The 12641-nt window shown below is 47.3% G+C and overlaps 3 protein-coding genes across 3 annotated transcripts; 1 reads left to right on the forward strand and 2 right to left on the reverse strand.

Annotated features, from left to right (window-relative positions):
- Nucleotides 1-1387: 1387 nt before the first annotated feature.
- On the reverse strand, nucleotides 1388-1699 carry LOC141057001 (histone H4). The gene has a single exon (XM_073553475.1). It carries the CDS (start codon nucleotides 1697-1699, stop codon nucleotides 1388-1390), a length of 312 nt encoding a protein of 103 aa, XP_073409576.1.
- Nucleotides 1700-3588: 1889 nt separating this feature from the next.
- On the reverse strand, nucleotides 3589-4065 carry LOC141057142 (histone H2B 1.1-like). Its single transcript, XM_073553686.1, has one exon. The coding sequence runs from the start codon at nucleotides 4018-4020 to the stop codon at nucleotides 3643-3645; it is 378 nt and encodes a 125-aa protein (XP_073409787.1). The 5' UTR covers nucleotides 4021-4065; the 3' UTR covers nucleotides 3589-3642.
- Nucleotides 4066-4300: 235 nt separating this feature from the next.
- LOC141057141 (histone H2A type 1-like) lies at nucleotides 4301-4782 on the forward strand. The gene has a single exon (XM_073553685.1). It carries the CDS (start codon nucleotides 4338-4340, stop codon nucleotides 4728-4730), a length of 393 nt encoding a protein of 130 aa, XP_073409786.1. The 5' UTR covers nucleotides 4301-4337; the 3' UTR covers nucleotides 4731-4782.
- The last annotated feature ends 7859 nt before the right edge of the window (nucleotides 4783-12641 follow it).

The raw sequence follows: 12641 nt of genomic DNA on the forward strand, positions 1-12641 counted from the left end.
GCACTGTATGGATACAGGATATTCAACTATAAAATACTATATGTTGGATTATCAGCACTATATGGAGGTATATAATACTACTTGAAGGGTATACTGCACAATGTGTCCGTATACAACAGTATTTGGCAGCTTACAGCACTATATGGGGGTATACAGCCACATATGATGTTATATAGAACAATATGGAGGGCCCACAGCACTTTGTGCAGAGTATTCAGCAATATGTAGGTATCAGCACTACCTTATGCTCATGTCACTATATGGAGGGTATCCAGCACTATGTGAGCCTATACATACAATAGCTATTTGGGGTTTACAGCACTATATGGGGGTATTCTGTAGATGATTCTGAATGGGAGGAGACACGGATTAGATATTAAAGAGAACTTTTTGACAGTGAGGATGATCAATAAGTGGAACAGGCTGCCACTGGAGGTGTTGAGTTCTCCTTCAATGGAAGTCTTCAAACAGAGGCTGGACAGACATCCGTCTGGGAGGATTTAATGAATCTTGCACTGAGCTGGAACATTCCATGATTCAGGCTTATATAGAACAGATGCTCTCGGATTTGTGTCTGCAGCACTAGATGGGGAGTATACAGCACACGTAGGCTTTGTAGTGCTGTATACCACCCAGTAGGTGGTATGGAGGATGTGCAGCACCGTACGGGGTGTGTATACATTGCCTGCAGCTCCAGGGCTGATCAGTCTCAACTCCACTTCCAGCAGTGATCGGAGCGGACCCCACACGGAGACCCGGTAACGTTATATCTGGGCGTCTCCGTGTGGGGTCCGCACTGATCACAGGAGGCCGCATCTAGCACAGATCGGATGATACAATCCGCACATGTTCTACCAGGAGGAGCCCGATGTGCTGAGCGCTGCCGGGAGAACACGTGTACATGAGGAGCAGCAGGTAGAAGGGCAATAAGGAGTTAAACGGAGGAGGAAGCACGTCTATCGATTGGTCGGTTCCTGTGGGCGGAGCTTTATAACCGTTTGATGGTTTGAATCTCCCGCTCAGTCGTGCTCTCGGCCCTCGATCATTAACCCTTCAGTGACTGGATTTCTGCTCTGTAGTGACCACATCACAGCGAGGTATGTACTGTGGTGCAGAGATGTCTGTGCTGCACAGTGCGGATATACTGTATGCCCCCAGAACCTGGCAGCTGTATATTATAGATCAAGGAGAATAAACCACATCACCCCAAGTCCGCGGTGCCAGCTCCAATATGGAAGGAGGAAAGTGCAAGACACATGCCAGGCTGTGACAACTAGTATACTTACAGGCACCAGATTGCAGGAATAGGAAATCGTAGCCTCTCAGGTAGAAGATGTGGGTGGCTCTGAAAAGAGCCTTTGGGTTATCAGCACAGAAAAGAATACAATTAACCTCCGAAGCCGTAGAGAGTGCGGCCCTGGCGCTTGAGCGCGTACACCACGTCCATAGCGGTGACGGTCTTCCTCTTGGCGTGCTCGGTGTAGGTGACGGCGTCACGGATCACGTTCTCCAGGAAGACTTTCAGGACCCCGCGAGTCTCTTCATAGATGAGGCCGGAGATGCGCTTGACGCCTCCTCTGCGAGCGAGACGGCGGATGGCAGGCTTGGTGATGCCCTGGATGTTATCACGGAGCACCTTCCTGTGCCGCTTAGCGCCGCCCTTCCCGAGACCTTTTCCTCCTTTGCCGCGACCAGACATTTTCTGCAGTGAGCAAAAACTGATGACTTGATCCGCATTGATTCCTCCTTTATATGCAGGAGGGACGGACCAGAGAGAGAACTGCAGAGATGACGCGCCCCAGGGCGGGGCTTACAGAATCCACATGAGCTCCTCCCTTCCTCTGCTGTTTGGCTGAGCACAGAACTGTTGGAGAGTTTGAATTTCCCGCTCATTGTTCAGTTTCCCTTTTCTTTCCAGCTTGTAATATAATGTCACTTCTTCCCCTGTGATGAGAATTATTCCAGATTCAGCCTATAGATAAATGGGCAGCACAAATAGAGGGGAGCAGACACGGCCCCAGTATATGTCAGGAGGACAGAACAGACTGTAACCACAGATATTACAGGCAGCCGCCCAGGGGATCTCACACCGGTAGATACACTGCCTGATATAAGGCTCAGTCCTCAGTAATCACAGGATCTCCGGTTTTCATAGAGAATATTACATTTATATTAACCCCAGGGCTAAGCCCTCTCTGCCTTTATTCAGGTCTTATATTCCCGCATTAGGGACATTTGTGCTATGATAGGAGTCATCATTACTTCGGGCAATTATGACACTATTGTCCTTATATTTGTGTTTTCTTCTTCCCCTGGCAATGATTCTTTTTTCCACCACATCATAGCTCACATTGCTGCAGAGTAGGGACCTGCTGTCAGCTACAATTAATTAGGAAAAACAATTATTAACATAATGACAGAAAAGGCTGAAAATCAGAGCTCAGCAGTGATCCTGACTGATCCCAGCCGCCAATATCGCCCCATATCCTGCAGTAATTATTTAAAAAACATCTGTGAGGAGGATGTGATGGGAGATGATGTCATGACATGTCTGACCTAGAGGATCCTCACATCACAGTGTAATGTATTGTGCACTGAGCTCTCGGCAATCTTCTCTACATGATCGCACATTTCCCATCACAGACCTCCTGCCTGGAGCTGCAGGTGGGATCTGCTTAGAAGAGCAGAATTGGTCTCCCCTGAAATGTCTCTTGTAGGATACATCTCTAGCCAATATATTGTCTCCACAATACTGATTATGACGAGAAAGGGAGATGTGATCGCCTGCAGGTCAGACACACGGGGCATCACAGCATCTGCCTAACGCGGATTCATTCTCTAACCAGGAACAGCTGCAGACTCCTGTATGGGATGTAAGCGACCAGCGACCTCTCAACACCTGCAGATTCCCCGACATCGCTCCGTCCTGGGACCGCGCGTTATATGGAGACAAAGAACAGAAAAAGCGGGAACTGCAAACGTGTCAACCATTGGGAACATTAGCTCCTCCCCTCCCTCTGCGGATTGGCTGAACACAGGACGGTTAGGGGGTTTGAATTTCCCGCTGCTTCTAAAATGTCGTCACCGCTTCCCTTTACAGTGAAGACTCCAGCATAATCTCTAGATAAAACTGCACCGACTACAAATGTCTCCTGTTATTTGAGGAAAAACACGAGAATCATGAACTAAGTGCAGAGAGGAAAATCGTCAGCTCACTGTCTGGTGCTGCATGGGGGAGAAAATTCAGTCTCAAAGCATCCCGGCTTAGAAAGTGTTATTAGTCATCATGGTGTATCATGAACTAAACCGAATCATGTTATACCAAATGAATGAGACCCCAGAATATCAAGATCTGTGGAGCAAGGGGTTAAAGAGTAGTCCCTGAACACAGAGCAACTTATGGAGAAGTGACCAGGTTATTATTTAGAAGGTCCTCGGTTCTCACAATCTCCTTGGTAGCATTCATCATCCCTACTTCCTTCACCTGTCACTTCCCGTCACTAGACGCAGAGACCCAGGCGGTGGAGCAGACAACTCGGGGAGACGGGAAAGGACACAGGAGCAGCCACAGCTCTGATGGAGATGGGGTGGTGGCTCTTAGAAGAGCCTTTGGGGTGATGGCGGAGCAGCAGACTGAGCAGATCACTTGGCGCTGGTGTACTTGGTGACGGCCTTGGTGCCCTCGGACACGGCGTGCTTGGCCAACTCTCCAGGCAACAGCAGGCGCACGGCGGTCTGAATCTCCCGGGAGGTGATGGTGGAGCGCTTGTTGTAGTGAGCCAGGCGGGAGGCTTCCCCTGCGATGCGCTCGAAGATGTCGTTGACGAAGGAGTTCATGATGCCCATGGCCTTGGAGGAGATGCCGGTGTCGGGGTGGACCTGCTTCAGCACCTTGTACACGTAGATGGCATAGCTCTCCTTTCTGCTCTTCCTACGTTTCTTGCCGTCCTTCTTCTGAGTCTTAGTGACGGCTTTCTTGGAGCCCTTCTTGGGCGCTGGCGCAGATTTGGGATCAGCCATAACGAAAGCAAAGTTCTCAAAAGAGAGAAGAATAATGATCCCAAGCCTCCCAGAGCGGCGATATTTATAGGCCCGCCATGCAAATGACACTGTTGTCAGATCGCCGTGCTATTGGGTGACAAAGTCATGTGACCAACAGAACCGTCAATCGCTCCGCCCACTGCAGCTGATTGGTAGCTACATAAGTCTGTTTTCCATTGGTAACTTGAGATCCATCCAATGACAGGAGAGGAGGGCGGGGCAGACGATTATGAAAGCGACAGCAGCCGCAGCTAGTTCTTCATTTCGCCCAGATTCTTTATTGTTTGTTATCAACCATGTCTGGACGCGGCAAACAAGGAGGGAAGGTCCGAGCTAAGGCCAAGACCCGCTCATCCCGGGCAGGACTCCAGTTCCCAGTCGGCCGTGTGCACAGGCTTCTCCGCAAGGGCAATTATGCCGAGAGAGTCGGCGCCGGCGCTCCGGTGTATCTGGCCGCTGTGCTGGAGTATCTGACTGCTGAGATCCTGGAATTGGCCGGCAATGCTGCCCGGGACAACAAGAAGACCCGCATCATCCCCCGTCACCTGCAGCTGGCGGTGCGCAATGACGAGGAGCTCAACAGGCTGCTGGGTGGGGTGACCATTGCCCAGGGGGGCGTCCTGCCCAACATCCAGGCCGTGCTGCTGCCCAAGAAGACCGAGAGCAGCAAGGCGAGCAAGAGCAAGTGAGCGCTGCCGCCGATCTCTGTCCACAACACCAAAGGCTCTTCTAAGAGCCACCCACACCGTCGCCACAAGAGCTGACGCCGCTGATCTCTGCGTGCTCACATGGGACTGACGTTAGACACCACGGGCTGCCGCCACCAGTTTGTAGGTTGGTGCCCATACACACTTGATTCCGGGGTTCAACACAAAACACTGAGGATGCCCATGTCTGGGTTATCACATGAAGCCTCAGACCTGTGTGGGGAGAGGAGTCCTCGAATAGTCACAGGAAATGTCCCTCATTAGTGAATGTCTTGATACTCGGGCCCCTGACTCCGCTGTGGAGATTACATGCGGTTATCACGTCCCGGAGTATCGGGGGATGGCGGCCGGTGATTGTCCACATCAGTGACTGCTGCTCCTCCCGGAGGGCGATCCCGTGATGGCGGCTCTGGAGGGCCGGACTCTGCGCGGTTCTCTGTGTGACCGGATTGTGATGTCCGCTAATAATCCTCGGCGGAAGAAGAGCGGGAAGTTCAAATCCCCAAACGGATCCTGCGATCAGACAATGAGCGGGAATCCTCGGTTAAGCGCCGCCCTCAGCCTTCAGTGATGTACATAGACGCCTTTCCTCCTCTGTTTAACCTCTTACTTGCCTTGTTCCTGCTGATCCCCTCTTATTTACCAGTGTTCACAGATGCGCCACCTTCATCTCACATCGGGCTCCTCGAGAACATCTGCTGCTTATAGCCCCCTGTAATCAGTGCAGAAACAGCTGGGAGTCCCGATAATACTGTAAGTGACTGAGGAGATTGCGGCACGTGCAGATCGAGCTAATTGCCATCATTGGTGAAAAGTCCTAGAGCTACACAGCGGGTTAACCCCACATTAGTGTAGTGTAATTATCCGCAGGTTCACTGAACAAATATTATGTAACAGAAGAAAATTAATGAAGCCAATAAACCACAAATCCTCCTGCTTTTCTGTAATTACTAAAAAAAAAAGCACAGATGAAAGCCTATGTACTAATGGGGGAGCGTGATAGGCGACGCGCTGGTTCCAGCATCAATGTGCTCTCCATCCGCATGCCATACTCCATACCCCGTCCCCCATTTTTGGCCTGTATGATCAGTGCCACCACTTCACCCCTGCAGAGTTCTATAATGAGTGCCACCACCTCGTCCCTGCTGACCTGTATGTTCAGTGCCACCACCTTTTCCCTGCAGACCTGTATGTTCAGTGCCACCACCTTTACATGCAGAGCTGTATGATCAGTGCCACCACCTTTTCGCCGCAGAACTGTATAATCAGTGCCACCACATTGTCAACGCAAGCTGTATGATCAGTGCCACCGCCTACTCCTTGCAGAGCTGTATGATCAGTGCCACCACCTAATCCCTGCAGAGCTTTTTGATCAGTGCCACCACGTCATCCCCTCAGGGCTACCTGATTAGTGCCACCACCTTGTACACGCAAAGCTGTCTGATCAGTGCCACCACCTTGTCCACGAAAAGTTGTATGATCAGTGCCACCACCTCGTCTCTGCAGACCTGTATGATCAGTGCCACTACATCATCCCTGCAGAGCTTTATGATCAGTACCACCATCTTGTCCCAGCAGAGCTGTACGATCAGTGCCACCACCTATTCCCTGCAGAGCTGTATGATCAGTGCCACCACCTCCTCCCTGCAGAGCTGTATGATCAGTGCCACAACCTCATCCCTGCAAACCAGTATGTTTAGTGCCACAACCTCCTCCCTGTAGAGCTGTCTGATCAGTGCCACCACCTTGTCCGCGCTGAGCTGTATGTTCAATAACACCACCTTTTCCCTGCAGACCTGTGTGATCAGTGCCTCCAACTTATACCTTAAGAGATGTATAATCAGTGCAAACACATTGTCCCCGCAAAGCTGTATGATCAGTGCCACCACCTGGTCCTTGCAGAGCTGTATGATCAGTACCACCACCTTATCGCCGCAGAGGTGTATGATCAGTGTCACCACCTTGTCAATGCAGAGCTGTATGATCAGTGCCACCACCTTGTCCCTGCAGGTCTGTAGGATCTGTGCCACTACCTCATCCCTGCAAAGCTGTATAATCAGTGCCACCACCTCCTCTCTGCAGAGCTGTATGATCTGTGCCACTACCTCATTCCTGAAGAGCTGTATGATCAGTGCCACCACCTCCTCCCTGAAGAGCTGTATGATCAGTGCCACCACTTCCTCCCCGCAGAACTGTATGATCAGTGCCACCACCTCATCCCTACAGAGCTGTAAGATCAGTGACACAACCTTGTCCCTGCAGAGCCTTATGATCAGTGCCACCGCCTCCTCCCCACAGAGCTGTATGATCAGTGCAACCACCTCATCACTGCAGAGCTGTATCTTCAGTGCCACCACCTCATCCCTGCAGAGCTGTATGATCAGTGCCACTACCTCATCACTGCAAACAAGTATGTTCAGTGCCACCACCTCCTCCCTGTAGAGCTGTCTGATTAGTACCACCACCTTGTCCACGCTGAGCTGTATGTTCAGTGCCACCACCTTTTCCCTGCAGAGCTGTATGTTCAGCACCACCACCTCCTCCCTGCAGAGCTGTATTATCAGTACCACCACCCTGTCCCCGCAGAGTTGTATGATCAGTGGTGGCATTTATGCACATGTAATCGAAGTACATGCATCAAAGTACTACTGTCAGTTATAGCATGGCAGTTAGACAGGGCAGGAGACAGGTAAGACATTTATATACATCTACTCCCTGTACATTTGGAGCACATCTCCAGGGGAAGAGTCTTGAGGAGATCATTTGCATATTCCCAGTGCCTCCTGGGATAAGTGAAGAGTCTCCGCGAGCTCAACGATCACTGGGTTTTGGCCGTTGCAGCTGAAAAAAGGAAATCGGAAAACCAGGGGAAGAGTCTTGAGGAGATCATTTGCATATTCCCAGTCCCTTCTGGGATAAGTGAAGAGTCTCCGCGAGCTCAACGATCACTGGGTTTTGGCCGTTGCAGCTGAAAAGAGGAAATCGGAAAATTTTGGCTCATCTTTCATCGTTTTTAAGAAATCTCAAGATGGAAGAGGCCAGGAGCCATTTGGTGAGCTGCATTTCTTGCTACATGTTCACAGATTTACCAGTGGAAAAGCCAAACTTCACATGCCACAAATGCAAGCTTGTGTCCCTGTTGGAGGAAAAGTTGCAAAATCTCGAAGAGAGGTTAGCTACGTTGAAGATCATTAAGGAAGGTGAAGAGTTCTTGGACAGAGCAGAATTATCTCTTCATGTTACAGAAAGAGAAGAAATTCGAAGTGCACCTGAAGAAACAGAGGAATGGAGACATGTAACCCAGAGAAGCAGGAGGATCAGGAGGCAGTCAGCACCCATACTGCTCAGAAACCAGTACCAGGCTCTCACGCAGGAAAACGATGAAGAAATACATCAGGATAAGACTTTGCCAACAAACAGCAACCTTGTACGCCTTCAGAGTCCTCTTGGATGGAGAAAGAAAAATGTTGTGAAGAAGAAACGGAGAGTGGTGGTCATGGGGGATTCCCTGTTGAGAGGAACAGAGGCCGCTATCTGCAGACCGGATATAACTTCAAGAGAAATGTGCTGTCTTCCAGGTGCAAAAATTAAAGATGTGTCTGACAGGATATCAGGACTCTTCAGACCTACAGATGACTACCCATTCCTGCTACTACATGTGGGGACAAATGACACCGCAAGAAACGACCTGGAAACCATCTGCAGAGACTTTGAAGACTTAGGCAAGAAAGTGAAAGAACTGGGAGCGCAGGTGGTCTTCTCTTCCATCCTCCCAGTGGATGGCCATGGAACAAGGAGGTGGAATAAGATTCTGCAGGTGAACAACTGGCTACGTCGATGGTGCCGTCAGAAACGATTTAGATTTCTGGATCACGGAGTGAACTACTTATACAATGGACTACTTGCTAGAGATGGGGTGCACCTTACGAAGACTGGAAAGCATGTATTTGGAAGTCGCCTTGCTACACTTGTAAGGAGAGCTTTAAACTAGAACAACATGGGAAGGGAAGCAAAAGACCAGAAAAAGCCATACATCTGACAAATGCTATTGAGAACTCTGCTATTAGAAGTTAAAAGGAAGAACAAAGACAAAAGAATCTAATTAATAAAAATATTGGAGAAAGAGAAACCAATCACAAACTAAAATGTTTCTATACTAATGCACAAAGCATGGGCAACAAACAAGGAGAATTGGAACTACTAACACAGGAAAAGAAATATGATGTCATTGGAATTACTGAAACTTGGTGGGACAATACACATGATTGGAATACAAGACTAGAAGGATACAACTTATTTGCAAGAAACAGACTTGATAAACGAGGAGGGGGTGTCGCATTGTATGTTAGAAACGCGTATATCTGCACAGAGATTGAAGCTTCAGAGACTGGGAGTTCTGTGGAAACTGTTTGGGTAAGAATACAAGGACAGAACAATGGAAAGGACACCATTGTAGGCATTTACTACAGGCTGCCTGTGCAAGCTGAAGATATGGATGAACTCTTTATGCATCAAATGGCCAAGTTCTCCAAAAAATATGACATAGTTGTCATGGGAGATTTCAACTATCCAGACATTTGTTGGGAATCTCTCTCAGGCAAAACTAACAGGTCAAGGAAATTCTTATCCTCTCTTGCTGACAACTTTATCTTCCAAAAGGTAAGGGAGAAAACAAGGGGATCTGCTACCTTGGATCTAATCCTTATAAACAGGGAGGAAATGGTTGAGGAGGTAATAGTGGCTGGGACCCTAGGAGGTAGCGACCATGCTATTTTAGAATTTTGGATAACTAGAGGCGGAAGACCTGTGAAGACTCAGACGTCAAGGTTAGATTTCAGAAAGGCAGATTTTAAGGGATTCAGAAAGAGAATTGGAGGGATCCAATGGCTGGATATCCTTAAAGACAAAAATGTCCAGGAAGGATGGGAAATCTTGAAAAATGAAATTCTCAAAGCACAGTTGTTAACAATTCCGAAAAGAGGGAAGAATAGGAAGCATTTAAGGAAACCAGGATGGATGAACACAGAACTTAAGCACATGCTAAAAAGGAAGAAAAAAATGTTTATAAAATGGAAAGAGGGAGGCATATCTAAAGAAGAATATAATGCTGTCTGCAGAACCTGCAGGGCACAAATCAGATTAGCTAAAGCTGAAAATGAATTGAGGCTTGCAAGAGATGTCAAAAGCAATAATAAAGGATTTTGGGGATATGTCAAAAGTAAAAGAAAAGTCAAAGATGCTATAGGATTTTTACAGGATGAAAATGATGAAATGGTAAGACAGGATGTTGAGAAGGCTGAACTTTTAAATTCCTATTTTGCATCTGTTTTCTCACAGAAAGGAAATGTAACATCAACTGTTATTCATTGTCCTATTAAGGGAATAGAAGAATCCAGGATATCTATAAACAGAAAGATAGTGAGGAAACACTTAGCTAACCTAAATGAATTCAAGTCTCCAGGTCCAGATGAATTACACCCCAGAGTACTGAAGGAGATAGCAGAAGAAATTTTTGAACCCCTCTCCATAATCTTTGAAAATTCTTGGAGAACAGGAGAAGTACCAGAAGACTGGAGAAGAGCAAATGTTGTTCCTATCTTCAAAAAGGGGAAGAAGGTGGACCCAGGCAACTATAGGCCAGTGAGTCTGACTTCTATACCAGGAAAGATATTTGAACAAATTATTAAACAACATGTATGTCAATACCTGGATAAGAATGAAGTGATTAAACAGAGTCAACATGGGTTTGTAACTAATAAGTCATGTCAGACTAACTTAATTTCCTTCTATGACGGTATCACTGATTGGGTGGATCAATGAAATGCTGTAGATATAGTATATCTTGACTTCAGCAAAGCATTTGACAAAGTCTCTCATACAATCCTTATTGAAAAAATGACTAAGTATGGAATGGACAAGGCAACTGTTAGGTGGATTCATAACTGGCTTAGTGATCGGACCCAAAGAGTGGTCATAAATGGCTGCACATCCAGTTGGAAGAATGTCTCAAGTGGGGTACCACAGGGCTCTGTCCTGGGCCCTGTATTGTTCAACATCTTTATCAACGATTTAGATGAAGGAATTGAGGGTAAACTGATTAAATTTGCTGATGACACAAAGCTAGGAGGGATAGCTAATACTAGAGAAGAGAGAGAGAGGATTCAAAAAGATTTAAATAAACTGGAGAAGTGGGCAGCAACTAACAGAATGGTTTTTAACAGGGAGAAATGCAAAGTACTACATCTGGGCAATAAAAATGAAAAAAGCATATATAGAATGGCAGGAATAGGGCTAAGTGACAGCACATGTGAAAAAGACTTGGGTATACTAATAGATCACAGACTGAATATGAGTCAACAGTGTGATGCAGCAGCAAAAAAGGCAAATGCAATTCTAGGATGTATTAACAGAAGCATACAGTCTAGATCACGTGAAGTCATTATTTCCCTCTACTCCTCTTTGGTCAGACCTCATCTGGAATATTGTGTCCAGTTTTGGGCACCACATTTTAAAAAAGACATCAACAAACTGGAGCAAGTTCAGAAAAGAGCGACCAGAATGATGACCGGTCTGCAAACCCTGTCTTATGAGGAAAGGTTGCAGGATTTAGGAATGTTTAGTTTGCAAAAGAGAAGACTGAGAGGAGACTTAATAGCTGTCTACAAATATCTAAAGGGCTGTCACATTGTAGAAGGATCAACTTTATTCTCATTTGCACAAGGAAAGACTAGAAGCAATGGGATGAAACTGAATGGGAGGAGACACAGATTAGATATTAGAAAAAACTTTTTGACAGTTAGAGTGATCAATGAGTGGAACAGGCTGCCACGAGAAGTGGTGAGTTCTCCTTCAATGGAAGTCTTCAAACAGAGGCTGGACAGACATCTGACTGGGATGATTTAGCGAATCCTGCTTTGAGCAGGGGGTTGGACCAGATGGCCCAGGAGGTCCCTTCCAACTCTACGATTCTATGATTCTATGATTCTATATACCATAAGCATTTGTATAATTTATATCCTGGCCGCTGCATTCACACACATCCACCGCCCTTGCATCAACTCTCTACACTCCATCCATATCGGCCCCTCGCTCCTTTCCTCTCCTATGTATAGCACTCACGCTCTTTTCACATTGTTAAATTGCACAGATCCAGTCAGTCCCACCATTCAACATCAGAGACGCTCTCACAAATCACTTAACAATCTGCTCACTCTTTCTATCCTCCTTCTCCTAGTCGCAGGAGACATTGCTCCCAACCTTGGTCCCCCATGTTATAGAAAGTCAAACCCCCCAACTGCTACACTTAGAAACCCCTCTAATCTTATTAATATTCCCTGCATGCCATCTGTCTCTCTTAATTGTGCACTTTGGAATTCTCGCTTAGTTTGTAACAAACTCTCCTTCATCCATGACTTCTTCCTTTCTAATTCTCATAACCTTCTGTCTCTTACTGAAACCTGGATCCAGCAGTCAGACACTACCGCTGCTGCTGCTCTTTCATACGGGGGGCTACACTTCTCTCATACCCCAAGATCAGACAGTAGAGCAGGTGGAGGCGTTGGTCTGCTCCTATCACCAAAATGTACCTTTCAGGTTATCCCTCAAGTACCCTCACTTGTCTTCCCTTCTTTTGAGGTCCATGCCGTCAGACTCTACACCCCCTTCTCCATGCGAGTGGCGGTGGTGTATCGTCCTCCCGGCCCCTCCCATCAGTTCCTGGATCATTTTGCCACTTGGCTTCCACATTTTCTCTCCTGTGACATCCCTACCCTCATCATGGGAGATTTCAACATTCCCATTGCTCTTCCCCGCTCACCATCTGCTGCTCACCTTTTATCTCTAACCTCCTCATTTGGCCTTTCGCAGCTTACTAATTCTCCAACGCATGAAGTC

The sequence above is a fragment of the Dendrobates tinctorius genome, unplaced genomic scaffold (genome assembly GCF_039654945.1).
Source record: "Dendrobates tinctorius isolate UK_male_01 unplaced genomic scaffold, ASM3965494v1 ptg000202l, whole genome shotgun sequence".
Lineage (NCBI taxonomy): Eukaryota > Metazoa > Chordata > Amphibia > Anura > Dendrobatidae > Dendrobates > Dendrobates tinctorius.